The following is a 15,652-nucleotide window of genomic DNA, read 5'->3' as shown; positions in this document are numbered from 1 at the left end:
AGGTCCTGATGTGGCTATGAGTTACACTAGTTAATTAGCAGACATGATTTGCTTATAATTCCATGGCATTATTTGATATTATTTTATAGTATGAACAATACAATTGAACAAAGCTGAATAAAATATAAATATTTTCTTCAAACGTTTTGAGGGAGTACGCATATGTGGCTATTCTGTGTTGAGCGGTTAACAAAGAAATAGGTATTCCTATATGCTTAATTTAGAGTTATTAATGTAACTTTAGTTGTTCTACAAACGTTGGGCTATATGTTTTGATTTTTAATACATTGTAAGGCTGCATGATGACTAATGATCATTTGAAAAGTCGTTTGAAAGGCATAAGCTCTGCTTTGTTTATAGCGCAGGATGGACACACTTCATCAGTCTCTCATTCACAATTTGACAAGCACTTGATAATGCCTCGCATTTCACGGCGGCATCCCCTTTGTGGCTGTAATGCACCCTAAAAAAAATCCATGCCTTTTGCGGCCCGGAGTGCTGCATTGTGCCCTTCGACTGCGCCTCTCACTCACATGGCTCTACGTCACGTGATCGGACCTCTCTCACTGGCTACAAGCGAAGACAGACACATCGGGGATGCAACTGCGCTCGTCCTTATACAATTGCGAGGTGCATATTGAAGATAATGGAAGAACTGTTCACATTTACTTTTTGTTTGCCAACAAGATGAGTAGGCCTAACGAACAGCAAAAGCTCTAGCTTTTGTCAATCTTCTATCCCCTATAGTACAAAAGTCGACCTATTCTATTCCGTGCAATAAATAAATATTCCAAACATAGTCTGGGAAAGTTGTGGGGTGCAATAAATCCCAAATTAATACAACCTCTAGCATAAAAAAATATTTTTTACGCACTGTGGCTGACGAAACAAATCCGAACGTTCAGCTTAAAATGTTGATAAACTATTAGCCTATTTCTTCAAAATATAAGCGCAGCAAAGCGCACATGGCAGTAGGCTATAAGCGCAAATGTTCCACTAGCGGGAAAACACCATTATCAAAATTGACCGCAAATGAGATTATGCATGTAATGCTTTTATTAGAAAGGTGCATTCTTATAGTGAACATTTTCTTCCCCAAACTCACGCGCTGCTTATGTATGCCAGTCAGGCTCTAAACCCCTTGTAAAGCGTATTAAAGCGCTTCATTTTAAGAAGTTATTTGGCCACTTTAGTTGTGATACAACCCTTGTCAAAACATATAGGCCTATGGACTAGGCTACATGAGGTGTGCGACTATGATTTTTTTTAAAGTGCAAAAAAAGGCAGTTTCTTATGCTGGGCATTATTCACAAGTGATAATATATAATTCACAAGTGATAGTCTGATGGGTGACAATATTAGCCTATTCTTGATTTAATCTTGACTTTACATACTAAATAATGTGTGAGAGAAATTTGTTTGGATTTAGAAAGGTGCATGATAGTGGTCCAGTCTCGAAACAGGGGCAGCAGGAAAAAAATTCATCTAAGCACTTAAATAACAAATGGAGGACACTTTTCCCATGGTTCATTTTCATGCCAGCCGGGTAGGCTATACTCTTGTTCTAAAGATAAACAATGTGCTTAACATTAGGAAAGTTGAGAAATAAATATAGTAGGCCTAGTCTATAGGAAAGCTGATGGAATCCTCCTCTTTTTAGTAGAGGCAATCACTGTTGTTTTCTCGTGCAATCGCATAGCCTATAGAAATGTTTTGCAAAATGAGCTCATGGGCTCTCATTAAGTGTTTGATTCAATTTTCAATACATTTGCATTGATGTCAGAGTGATTAGAGGGACAATAGAGTGCCGAGTACCAGGCAGTTAGCAAGTTTGGTAGGCTACTAATGACCATCAGTAGCATCAGAACTTGGAGAAGCCTAATTAACGTGACTAAACGGTCACGTGGAATTTGACTGCCTTCATGACCGATGGAGCGGCGGTAATACAGTCACCGCAACAGCCCAATGCACAGCTGAATTGACAATATTTGCCCATAAAAATAAATCCTCAAGCTCTGTCAAGTTGATTGTTGATCATTGCTAGACAGCCATTTTCAAGTCTTGCGAAAGATTTTCAAGCCGATTTAAGTCAAAACAGCAACATTCATAGCTGAATTTGAAAAGGCTTTGGATAAAGTACGACTGGAATTTATATAGAAATGCCTGGAATATTTCCATTTTGGAGAATCTCATAAAATAGGTTAAAAGTTATGGATAATAACCCTAGGTGTACAACTGTAAATAACGGCTACTTCTCAAAAAGTATTAAACTGTCAAGAAGAGTAAAACAAGGTAGTCCACTATCACTATATCTATTTATTATGGCCATCGAAATGTAAGCGATTAAAATCAGATCCAATAATATCAAGGGTTTAGAAATCAAGGGCTTAAAAACAAAGGTGTCATTGTACAGCTGAAGTCGGAAGTTTACATGCACTCAGGTTGCAGTCATTAAAACTCATTTTTCAACCACTCCACAAATTTCTTGTTAACAAAATACAGTTTTGGCAAGTCGGATAGGACATCTACTTTGTGCATGACACAAGTCATTTTTCCAACAATTGTTTACAGACAGATTATTTCACTTATAATTCACTGTATCACAATTACAGTGGGTCAGACGTTTACATACACTAAGTTGACTGTGCCTTTAAACAGCTTGGAAAATTCCAGAAAATTATGTCATGGCTATAGAAGCTTCCGATAGGCTAATTGACATCATTTGAGTCAATTTTTTATTTATTTTATTTATTTCACTTTTATTTAACCAGGTAGGCAAGTTGAGAACCAGTTCTAATTTACAATTGCGACCTGGCCAAGATAAAGCAAAGCAGTTCGACACATACAACAACACAGAGTTACACATGGAGTAAAACAAACATACAGTCAATAATACAGTAGAATAATAAGTCTATATAAAATGTGAGCAAATGAGGTGAGATAAGGGAGGTAAAGGCAAAAAAAGGCCATGGTGGCAAAGTGAATACAATATAGCAAGTAAAACACTGGAATGGTAGATTTGCAGTGGAAGAATGTGCAAAGTAGAGATAGAAATAATGGGGTGCAAAGGAGGAAAATAAATAAATACAGTAGGGGGAGAGGTAGTTGTTTGGGCTAAATTATAGATGGGCTCTGTACAGGTGCAGTAATCTGTGAGCTGCTCTGACAGCTGGTGCTTAACGCTAGTGAGGGAGATAAGTGTTTCCAGTTTCAAAGATTTTTGTAGTTCGTTCTAGTCATTGGCAGCAGAGAACTGGAAGGAGAGGCGGCCAAAGGAAGAATTGGTTTTGGGGGTGACAAGAGAGATATACCTTCTGGAGCGCGTGCTACAGGTGGGTGCTGCTATGGTGACCAGCGAGCTGAGATAAGGGGGACTTTACCTAGCAGGGTCTTGAAGATGACCTGGAGCCAGTGGGTTTGGAGACGAGTATGAAGGGGCCAGCCAACGAGAGCGCACAGGTCGCAGTGGTGGGTAGTATATGGGGCTTTGGTAACAAAACGGATGGCACTGATAGACTGCATCCAATTTATTAAGTAGGGTATTGGAGGCTATTTTGTAAATGACATCGCCGAAGTCGAGGATCTGAAGGATGGTCAGTTTTACGAGGGTATGTTTGGCAGCATGAGTGAAGGATGCTTTGTTGCGAAATAGGAAGCCAATTCTAGATTTAACTTTGGATTGGAGATGTTTGATGTGAGTCTGGAAGGAGAGTTTACAGTCTAACCAGACACCTAGGTATTTGTAGTTGTCCACATATTCTAAGTCAGAACTGTCCAGAGTAGTGATGTTGGACGGGCGGGCAGGTGCAGGCAGCGATCGGTTGAAGAGCATGCATTTAGTTTTACTTGTATTTAAGAGCAATTGGAGGCCACGGAAGGAGAGTTGTATGGCATTGAAGCTCATCTGGAGGGTTGTTAACAGTGTCCAAAGAAGGGCCAGAAGTATACATAATGGTGTCATCTGCGTAGAGGTGGATCAGAGACTCACCAGCAGCAAGAGCAACATCATTGACGTTTACAGAGAAGAGAGTCGGTCCAAGAATTGAACCCTGTGGCACCCCCATAGAGACTGCCAGAGGCCCGGACAACAGGCCCTCCGATTTGACACACTGAACTCTATCAGAGAAGTAGTTGGTGAACCAGGCGAGGCAATCATTTGAGAAACCAAGGCTATTGAGTCTGCCGATGAGGATGTGGTGATTGACAGAGTCGAAAGCCTTGGCCAGGTCAATGAATACGGCTGCACAGTATTGTTTCTTATCGATGGCGGTTAAGATATCGTTTCGGACCTTGAGCGTGGCTGAGGTGCATGACCAGCTCTGAAACCAGATTGCATAGCAGAGAAGGTATGTTGGGATTCGAAAATGGTCAGTAATCTGTTTGTTGACTTGGCTTTTGAAGACCTTAGAAAGGCGTCAGGGTAGGATAGATATAGGTCTGTAGCAGATTGGGTCAAGAGTGTCATCCCCTTTGAATGGGGGATGACCGCAGCTGCTTTCCAATCTTTGGGAATCTCAGACGACACGAAAGAGAGGTTGAACAGGCCAGAAACCTCCTTTTACTCTCTGTTCCGGACGTTCTAGACGACCAAGGAGGTTTCTGGGGGAGATAAAATAGCTTCAAGGTATAATGTACAGACAAAGGTATGGTAGGATGTGAATACATTGGAGGTAAACCTAGGTATTGAGTGATGATGAAAGAGATATTGTCTCTAGAAACATCATTGAAACCAGGTGATGTCATCGCATGTGTGGGTGGTGGAACTGAAAGGTTGGATAAGGTATAATGAGCAGGGCTAGAGGCACTACAGTGAAATAAGCCAATAAACACTAACCAGAACAGCAATGGACAAGGCATATTGACATTAAGGAGAGGCATGCTTAGTCGAGTGATCATAAGGGTCCAGCGAGTAGTGAGGTTGGTTGGGGTAACGGAGATTCAGACAGCTAGCCGGGCCATCGGTATTGGAGGTGTACCTGTGGATGTATTTCAAGGCCTACCTTCAAACTTTGCTTGACATCATGGGAAATTCAAAAGAAATCAACCAAGACCAAGATAAGTGCAATTGTCTGTCTGTAAACAATTGTTGGAAAATTTACTTGTGTCATGCACAAAGTAGATGTCCTAACCGACCTGCCAAAACTATAGTTTGTTAACAAGAAATTTGTGAGTTTTAATGACTCCAACCAAAGTGTTTGTAAACTTCCGCCTTCAAAATGTATACATATATATTAATAATAATAACCAAACCTCAGGAACATTCAATATCGTCTTGGTAAGCAACTCCAGTGTAGAAATAGCCTTGTGTTTTAAGATATTGTCCTGCTGAAAGGTGAATTTGTCTCCCAGTGTCTGTTGTAAAGCAGACTGAACCAGGTTTTTCTCTAGGATTTTGCCTGTGCTTATAGCTGTATTCTGTTTCTTAGCCCTTGCTGATGACAAGCATTGTATTGGTTTTGCCCCAAACGCAACGCTTCATATTCTTTGCATTATTCTGTTGCAGAATTACTTAAGTGCCTTCTTGTAAACAGGATGCAGGTTTTGGAATACTTTTATTCTGTTCAGGCATCCTTCTTTTCACTCTGTCATTTAGGTTAGTATTGTAGAGTCTCTGAGCAGTTCTTTCCTCTCCGGCAACTGAGTTAGGAAAGACACCTGTATCTTTGTAGTAAAGCCTAATTAATAACTTCACCATGCTCATAGGGATTGTCAGCATCTGTTACCAACTGGTGCCCTTCTTTGAGAGGCACTGGAAAACCTCCCTGGTCTTTGTAGTTGAATCTGTGTTTGAAATTCACTGCTCAACTGAGGGACCTTACAGATAATTGTATATGTGGGGTACAGAGATGGGGTAGTCATTCAAAAATCATGTTAAACAATATTGTTGAACACGGAATGAGTCCATGCAACTTATTATGCGATTAATTAAGCACATTTTTACTCCTGAACTTATTTAGACTTGCCATAACAAAGGGGTTGAATACATTACTGCCTTAATAAGACATCAGCTTTTCATTTTTTATTCATTTCTAAAATGTTCTACAAACAAAATTCCACTTTGACATTACGGGGTACTGTCTGTAGATCAGTGGACAAAATCTAAATTAAATCAATTTTAAATTCAGGCTAACCCAACAAAATGTGGGGGAAATAAAGGGGTGTGAACCTTTTCTGACGGCACTGTATACTAGCATACATGTCCAACACATTGGTTCATTTCAAGTATAGTAGCATACTGATGTGAATATTGGAATAAAGCCCACACAACATAATAAATGCTAGAGGGATAGAAACAGGCCCGACGAACATGATGATCAAAGAGGACAAGTTGAAGCATTTCATATCATAGTCTGATGCAAAGTCATTTTGGAAATTGATAGTGCACATGTTGCCCCAATATACAGTATATACATGGCTCAGGCTCTCTGATGAGACATTTTGACATCTCATGTGGCTGGCAAAAGATGCCGAGTTGCCTACCTCGTTTTTTAGGCAGAGGTGAATGGGGAAGTCTCGGCTGTCTGCTACTGCCTCCCCATCAGGCAACACGGTGTACACCACTACCTGGGCAAAAGGGGTCAGCTCAGGCATCCGCTGCAGCGAGAGAGTCAGCTCCCCTTGGTTTACTAAAATAAGAGATGGACAATGGGATTGCCATTAAGTCACCGTAAACCAGCAATCATCCAATACGAACATTGTGTTCTCTGATTAGCGTATGAACTTGAAATATACTGTGCAGTAAGAGCTTGTATTGAAGATGTAATCTGGATGATTGAATCCTGTCGTGACAGCTTTTTATCCCATGCCAGCTTAATGCCATTAGGCATGTCCTCTAATCAAGTGGGGTTCTGAGAAGTTCTAATGAAAAACGTCAAGAAACATTCGGGAGAATCCAAGTCCAATGTATTTACCTTTTCCTTCTGTAACGGTCACCGGAAGATGGCCGTGCTGCTGAATGCTGCCTCTAGATATAACCTGGGACAGCCAGGTGGCAGCATCAACATTAATAACCAGAGAGTGACCCAGGGAGACTGGAACATTGGCTAAAACTGGGAGATCTGCTAGCAAATATCTTGAAGTTAATGCATTATTGAAGTGTAAAATTACTGAATATCACCAATGATTAACTTTTCAACTGCATGTAAAGTACTGTACGGTTTGCCCGAGCCATTCTTAAAATATTTCCAGACGCAACACAATATGACAATCAAATACCGAAGTAAGTAAAATTTATATCCCAAAGCCACAGACAAAGTGTAAAAATCATGTTAGGTTGTATTTTGAGTGAAACATCCCTTTAATCTTACCAGATAGAAAAAGTCCAGGGTCGTCTGTCCCTTTTTCAGCTCCACCCCTTGGATTATGTAGCGAGCAAGAACAATACCGTCCTTCTCACAGGAGAACTTCCCTTTGCCCTGCATTATCTTCACAAAGCTCTTGCTCTTAGAATAAAATTTTCTTGTGAATTGGTAATCGGATGAATATTCTGGTCTACGCACACCCTGCTCGTACGGATAATCCTCCTCAACCTTTTGATAACGAGCCTGGTTCAAGAAACACAGAAAATATATGAAAAATAAACAATTGTAGTAACCTTGGAGAATACATCAGGAGAAATGAATGATCTCACTCAGAACAAAGAATTTAATATTTAAATAATATCATTAAATATTTAATAGAGGAAAACATGAGTGAGTGACCACTGACCGACAGAGAGACAGAATCAGAACTCCATAGAGAAGTGTCTAGAGAGAAGGAAGCAATGCCCTTGCTGTCTGTGGTGAGAGTCCAGTTCTCAGATTTGCCACTGTTTTGTAGGAAGAGATACACAGGCTCATTGGGAACGGGACTAGAGTCGGGACCGGTCACCTTGATCTGAAAACACAGGACAGGATGACTGCAGACATCCAATATACTAAATGTACACTCCCATTGCATACAAGACATCAAAAGCCTAGTTTAGACATCCAATATACTAAATGTACACTCCCATTGCATACAAGACATCAAAAGCCTAGTTTAGACATCCAATATACTAAATGTACACTCCCATTGCATACAAGACATCAAAAGCCTAGTTTAGACATCCAATATACTAAATGTACACTCCCATTGCATACAAGACATCAAAAGCCTAGTTTAGACATCCAATATACTAAATGTACACTCCCATTGCATACAAGACATCAAAAGCCTAGTTTAGACATCCAACATACTGAATGTACACTCCCATTGCATACAAGACATCAAAAGCCTAGTTTAGACATCCAACATACTGAATGTATACTCCCATTGCATACAAGACATCAAAAGCCTAGTTTAGATGCTCCAAATTACATGTTAACATTTATCACCACTTCATGTTCAAATCCATTTTTCTGAGTAAAACATTTTCTGCAGTGTTATTAAAAAGGCATTTGTTAATATAGTTTGTCCTCACCTTCCCCTCGTATGCAATTCCTGGTTTATATGCTTGGGGCACGTCCTCAAAACGAACAGTTATGATGACATTGGTGAAGCTTGCCTTGCCCCTACCTTTAAGGATGACCCCTGGAGAGAACACAGGCAAGGGTCAGAGGTCAACAGTTGAGCATGTAAACACCTCTACATTCAAGATAAGGCTCTCTCCTACCCGTTCCATATTCTTCCATCTCAGTCTCCACTTCGAAGTCATCAAACTTTGATTCATTTAGACCGAACCGGGTCACGTCAATAATTTGTGTTGCACAACCAGTTGTGTCGGTCTAGGCAGAATGAGTACAGTTATTGTAGCTCAGCTTAAATCCGCTACGAAAACGTCTATAAACGTCAACATTTCCCCACAGTGAGTGTTCGTCATCAAAGAATTTGGCATAACAAGAATAAAAAAATACTTACTTTCATAAGATACAACTCGCAGATATTAATATCATCATATAACCAGCGATATTGAATGATATTTCTGCAAACTTTCGCCGTGACAGACCCCAGCACTGGTTTTCCATAAGTGTATCTAGAAACAAAGTCAACAGAAGAAAAACAATTCAAGAATGGCAATCACGTGTTGTAAAAATAGAAACAACTATGAACATGAGCAAGTATCAAACATGGGACAGTATATAGCAAGTGTAGTCTATGCAACACACAAATTAAGGCTTAATATTCTGTCCATAAAGTGTTCCAGTTTACATTATCATCTTACTGTCTATCATCTTATGCACTTACTTTCCACAAACTCTCAGTGTTGCTTGCTTGTCCAGAATAGTGATTGTTTGGGGTAGATAGACTTTGACCTCATATTTGGGTAAAACTGTAAAAAAAATACATATCAAATGTTATTTCCTCATTGTCTGTTGAACTACACCAAAAACATACTCCCAGACCACAATGGAATCACCATGAAAAACAATATAATCTGATTTTTTTTACCCCATGCTTTTCTCTTTTTATCCCATGCCAATTTCCTCACCATATTCTTTGATGTCAAAGTTTTGGGAAGTTTGCTCTCCCTTCTCATTCCATGCAGTGATGATGTAACTTCCTTGCGTTGCATCTGCGGACATGGGGTGGGACAGGTCCAGAATTCCACTCACTGTTGACTGGTTCAACCACTGAGCAATGCGGTTGGAGTTTGGGTCCTGTATATAGATTCATAATAGGTTGAAGGTAGGTATTTTTGTTAGGCATTGTATAAAATCATGCCACAGTACATATTGGCAGGTAACATTTTTGAAGGGAGATCATGTCATTATTATTGCTTATGTTATATACAGCTTTGGTTTTTAGTTGCAATGGATTTGAATGGAGTCTCACCTGAAGCTCCACTGTTAGATACTAGAAAAGAGAAACAAAACATTCAGCAGTTAACAAAAAAAAAAAAAAGTTGTCCCAAAAAACATTTTCAAACTTATTTTCAAATTATTTTCACAGGAGGCCTAAAGGAAACTACTATCGTTTCAGGAAATGGGTTTAAAACAAACATTTCATAACTTTCCAAAACAGTTTCTACAGTACAGGCATCTTTATCTACAGAGTTACAGTACAGAGCAGGCCTTGATCTCATGTTGACTCAGATGCTCTGCTCAAACAGCCAGGCCAAATGAACTCTGACCACATGTTTGCTGAGCCACCTACACACACACACACACACACACACACACACACACACACACACACACACACACACACACACACACACACACACACACACACACACACACACACACACACACACACACACACACACACACACACACACACACACACACACACACACACACACACACACACACACACACACACACACACACTCACACACACACACACTCACACACACACACTGACCCATTAAACAAATAAAATAATAGTAGACAAAATTGGACTGCAAGAGGAAGAAATCATTGCTCCATCACTTGCCTTTCTTACTCAACTACAGTAAACCTCTCCCAAACTACACCTCCCTAGAATGTTCCAAAGCTGACTAACACTGCTGTCCTGTTCAACCCAACTTAAATGCTTTGAAAGAGTAACTGTATTTATATTGAACAACATTGAAAGAGTAACTTACCATCTGATTGAATGACAAGAAACTGGCATCCAGCGAGACGATTCGGAACTTGACTGGAAAAGGGGTAGAAACATTTGTCTATATAGTATCTGTCTATGTACAGTATATCCATCATCCATTTCAGGAAGGACCTTTCTGATGGCCTCACAAATATACTGTAAAGTATATGCATAATCATCAATCAAAATCAACAGTTGGCCCAGACAAAAGGGGCAGTTTAGTACATTTACAAGTAATAACTCAGGAAGGGTCAGTTTCAGTGTTCATCAAAGATTGTATCTAACTACCTGTCTGTCCAGGTTTGTAGACTGGTTTGTCTGTTTGGAAAATGGTGAAGAACCTTTTAGGCTTGATAAGGATCTTGGTCTTTTTACTCATCTCATCCTTCCTCCCCTTGATGCTGACAAGAACAGTGGCCACACTGTCAGCCTTCACTGGGGGTACCTACAATATGAAGAACAGAAGAATGGAAGCTTGGTAGAACTTCTACAATCCTCTAGCTCCTAACCAAAGTATGGCTCTCTGACTGAGTAGCTTGAGAACAGAGGGCTTTTTGTTAAGTGGTAGATAACCTCAGCATAGCAAAGTATGATTAATATAACTGCTATTGCCTTTCATAGGTTTGATCATTTTGCATACAACACCCAGCCTGGAATTCAAGTTGAGTTCCACATAACATGATGGAGTTACAACCAAACTCTTCAAAATAAAAGACTGAAATGAATGTGTTTTGTTGAATGAATGCACATAGGTAACTTAAAAGCTAGTATGAATAGTACTTTGTTTAGATGACAAAATGACCACAGAAGAAGAGCCAGGAGATTCTATCAACTGTAATCTTACATACACTGAGTGTACAAAACATTAAGAACAACCTGGTCTTTCCACAACATATATAGACCAGGTGAATCCAGGTGAAAGCTATGATCCCTTTTATTGATGTCACTTGATAAAGCCACTTCAAAAATCTGTGTAGATGAAGGGGAGGAGACAGGTTAATGAAGGTTTTTTTAGCCTTGAGCCAATTGAGACATGGATTGTGCATGTGCCCCATTCGGGGGGTGAATTGGCAAGACAAAAGATTGAAAAGATAAGTGCCTTTGAACAGGCTATGATAGTAGGTGCCAGGTGCACCAGTTAGTGTCAAGAACTGCAACGCTTCTGTTTTTTTCACACTCAACAGTTTCCTGTGTGTGATGTGTCAAGAATGGTCCACCACCCAAAGGACATTCAGCCAACTTGGGCCAGCATCTCTGTGGAACCCTTGACACCTTGTAGAGCCCATGCCCTGATAAATGTAGGCTGTTCTAAGGTCAAAACTCAAAATTGGGAAGGTGTTCATAATGTTTGGTATGCTCAGTGTATGTACAACTGATAGGGGTAACTGTTCAACTAAAATCAATATGAAGCGAGGCACAAGTTGTGTAACACCCAACACTGATGGGAAAGAGACCCAATTCAAAGTGTCAGCTACTATTAAAGCTGATGACTCAGGTCAGTGTTAGTCAAGTAAAGAAATGATGTCAACATTTAACCCATTGGCTTGTTGACTGTGGTCGGGATGCTTTTGCATGAGAGACGATAGAATAGGGCCACAGTCAGTAGCTCACATCGTTGTGGAACTTTGCAGTTAGAAATGTCATACATAGGGCTGGCATGATTCCTTAACCCACATGTCAGAGAGGCATGTTGGTTCTACATGAAATATTTATATCAGAGTGGTCCACAACGTTGTAGCCTGCTGAACACAGCACAGTTACAGCTGACCTGGAAGGAGATGCAGCGATAGAAGTCCTGTGTTACGTCTTCCTCCAGTAGAATGGTGCCGCTGCCACCCTCCATTTCCAGCGACACATTCAACAACAGAGGCTCTGTGGCTTGGTGGACCTGAGCACAAAGTTTCTCTGTGGTCCCTCCTACCACCTCCGAGCTGACCGTCACCAAGTAAATCCTAAAAGGGGAAAGAGTCAGCATGAATGCAGCTGTGGTAATAACACTTAAGTGGCAGTGTACTCAAACAGCTCTTTAGTTCCTTTGTAGCCTACTGATTTTTTAAAGTTGGGGACAAAGTGACCTTAATTGTCTCTGGCTATGTGCCCCACTCAGAGTCCAAACAATGAGAAATTGAGGGCACAATTGATTCCGTTTCAGACAGTGTTGGAGGGAATACCAATTAGTTGTTTGATGGTCTGTCAACCATGTATTGGTGAACAAAGGCAGAATGCCCACTCAGATTTGTACTGTTTAAAATAGATATACATATACACACTGGACAAACATATAAAAACACAACATGTACAGTGTTGGTCCCATGTTACATAAGCTGAAATAAAACATCCCAGAAATGTTCCATTACGTACAAAAAGCTTATTTCTGTCAAATTTTGTGCACAAATTTGTTTACATCCCTGTTAGTGAGCATTTCTCCTTTCTCCACCAGAGAGATGTGGCATATTAAGAAGCTGATTAAACAGCATGATCATTATCCAGGCGCACCTTGTAAAAGGCCACTCTAAAATGTGCAGTTTTGTCACACCAGAATGCCTCAGATGTCTCAAGTTGAGGGATCGTGTAATTGGCATGATGACTGCAGTAATGTCCACCAGAGCTGATGCCAGGGAATTTAATGTTCATTTCTCTATCATAAGCCGCCTCCAATGTCATTTTAGAGTATTTTGCAGTACCTCCAACCAGCCACACAACCGCAGACCACATGTAACCATGCCAGCCCAGAACCTACACATCCGGCTACTTCACCTGCGGGATCATCTGAGACCAGCCACTCATAAAGCTGATGAAACTGAATAGTACTTGTCTGTAATGAAGCCCTTTTGTGAGGAAAAGCTCATTCTGATTGGCTGGAACAATGGAGTCATGGTTGCTGATAATGGGGCCGCTGTACGCCTATGTAGATATTCCATTAAAAATCTGCCATTTTCAGCTACAATAGTCATTTATAATATTAACAATGTCTACACTGTATTTCTGATAAATTTGATGTTATATTAATGGACAAAAAAGGTGCTTTTCTTTAAAAAACAAGGACATTTCTAATTCCAAACTGTTGAATGATTGTGTACACACACACACACACAGCATTTGGGAAGTATTCAGACTCCTTGACTTTTCCCACATTTTGTTATGTTACAGCCTTTCTCCTAAAATTGATTAAATTGTCCCCCCCCCTCAATCTACACACAATACCCCATAATGACAAAGCAAAAATAGGTTCATAGAAATGTTCATATGTATTACAACTTTAAACTGAAATACCACCTTTACAGAAGTATTCAGACCCTTTACCCAATACTTTGTTGAAGCACCTTTGGCAGCAATTACAGCCTTGAGTTTTCTTGGGTATGACGCTACAAGCTTTGCACACCTGTATTTGGAGAGTTTCTCCCATACTTCTCTGCAGACCCTCTAAGCGCTGTCAGGTTGGATGTGGAGCATCGCTGCACAGCTATTTTCAGGTCTCCCCAGAGATGTTTGATCGGGTTCAAGTCCGGGCTCTGGCTGGGCCACTCAAATACATTGAGACCTTTCCCAACGCCACTCCTGCATTGTCTTGGCTGTGTGCTTAGGGCCGTTATTATTTTTGTTGTTTCTCTATGATACTACTAACCACCTAGCAATTGTATTTAGTTGGCATTAGCTGGCCCAGATATGTTCCCAGTGTCATAACCTTATAAAGCTACCAAGAAGCCATTTCAGGCTATCAATCAAGTTAGACAAGCAAGCTACTCTTAGCTGGCATGCCTGTTGGCAAGTTGGGAGACTTTAGAAAAGCAACATTCCACATTCTCCAACTTCAGGCCAGGGGCCTAAGCTCCCTATGGACCACACCCCCCACAGCCATCCTTACATACTTTGTATGATTTTGAGGGTGCATGAAGCCCCTGTTGGGGATGATTGCACAGAGGAACATTGGAGGAAAGCACACTAATACGGACTATCACAAGTCGGATTTGTAACCCACAAATGTACAGGCCTGCTTGCCAGCATGTCTCATAAGGTATGAAAAGCCTCTCACGTGCAAGAAAGAAAGAGAATGGTACTTTTCCTGTCCCTGTGGCCTTCCCACTTCCAACTTTTTTATATATTGTTATTCACAAATGGAGACAATTAAAATCTGATATTCAGCTATATCAGTGCAGTAGGTATATACACGATTTTGTTATGTAATATTATGTTTATAACTAAAATAATTATATTGCTCAGGTGACCTACCCTACATCTGCAGGTGCATAGCCTGGAGAATAATGAATTCCTCAATTTGATTATAGACTGTGGTATGCAACCAAACATGTAAACAACAATTTCTTGTTGTGAGTTTAATCCCTCAATTAAATGACGAAAATACTACTTGCTTCTACTGCCTACTACTGTACGTGAAATGTTTTGTAGCGTACTTACGATTCATTGAAGGTGCTCGATGTCGCAGTTCGTAAAATTACTGATGTGATAAATACAAGGCAAAGGAAGTTGAGAGCCATGGCCATAACCGTGGTACACATCCTCCGCACTTCGAAATGCTCCCTTCCCTCGTCCAGATGGTCAGGAAAGTTGCACAAACGGTGCTGTTTATACCCAAATGCACCCTCTTGTGTCACTCCCTTCCAAATAGTTTGGCACACGGCAACCACCTCCCGTTTCCTCCCAATTCCGAAGAAGTTCTCAAACAGTCACAGCCCCGCGAGAAATGGGATGGTCAGAATGACACCAAAATACCTCAAGCTATTTTTCCCAAAATTCGGCCGTTCCTGCATATGGGCATTCCATCTGCAGGAACTCTTCCCCCCTCGAACATCCACCGAGGTAAAGAAAGTTTCCAGTTCGATATTCGCGCTTTCAATCCACTTGAGCCAAAGACTCCAAATAAGTGGCATGTTGGAAAAATTGCGCACAACATTATTTTCACGATTTGGACATTCATTCGCATTCCAAAGCTAATAAACATGTGGAAATGTGAGCACTATTTGGTATTCCTAGTCGAATTAGTTAGGGAGCGTAAACAAAGTACACACTTTTTTACTTTCGATTTTCAATAGCTCCTTGGTCATAGGACCTACTTGACTCAAACAAGTGTCAGAATGTCCACTGACTA

General features: G+C 40.5%; 1 protein-coding gene across 1 annotated transcript in view; it reads right to left on the bottom strand.

The window, feature by feature from the left end:
* Window positions 1-15,363, bottom strand: part of LOC112267386 (alpha-2-macroglobulin-like) — a 29,690-nt gene extending 14,327 nt beyond the window's left edge. Inside the window, exons 1-14 of the mRNA XM_042296558.1 lie at window positions 14,962-15,363; window positions 12,314-12,497; window positions 10,834-10,990; window positions 10,547-10,599; window positions 9,793-9,813; window positions 9,449-9,617; window positions 9,205-9,289; window positions 8,878-8,992; window positions 8,633-8,744; window positions 8,441-8,550; window positions 7,708-7,875; window positions 7,308-7,544; window positions 6,912-6,975; window positions 6,481-6,626 (exon numbers count right to left, since the gene is read on the bottom strand). Coding sequence (XP_042152492.1) covers window positions 6,481-6,626; window positions 6,912-6,975; window positions 7,308-7,544; window positions 7,708-7,875; window positions 8,441-8,550; window positions 8,633-8,744; window positions 8,878-8,992; window positions 9,205-9,289; window positions 9,449-9,617; window positions 9,793-9,813; window positions 10,547-10,599; window positions 10,834-10,990; window positions 12,314-12,497; window positions 14,962-15,062 — 1,722 coding nt within the window. The 5' untranslated portion in view covers window positions 15,063-15,363. The remainder of the gene's footprint in view (window positions 1-6,480; window positions 6,627-6,911; window positions 6,976-7,307; window positions 7,545-7,707; window positions 7,876-8,440; window positions 8,551-8,632; window positions 8,745-8,877; window positions 8,993-9,204; window positions 9,290-9,448; window positions 9,618-9,792; window positions 9,814-10,546; window positions 10,600-10,833; window positions 10,991-12,313; window positions 12,498-14,961) is intronic.
* Between the last annotated feature and the right edge of the window lie 289 nt (window positions 15,364-15,652).

This window comes from Oncorhynchus tshawytscha, linkage group LG14, assembly GCF_018296145.1.
Source record: "Oncorhynchus tshawytscha isolate Ot180627B linkage group LG14, Otsh_v2.0, whole genome shotgun sequence".
Taxonomy (NCBI): Eukaryota; Metazoa; Chordata; class Actinopteri; order Salmoniformes; family Salmonidae; genus Oncorhynchus; species Oncorhynchus tshawytscha.
This window is presented reverse-complemented; position numbering and strand designations above follow the sequence as displayed.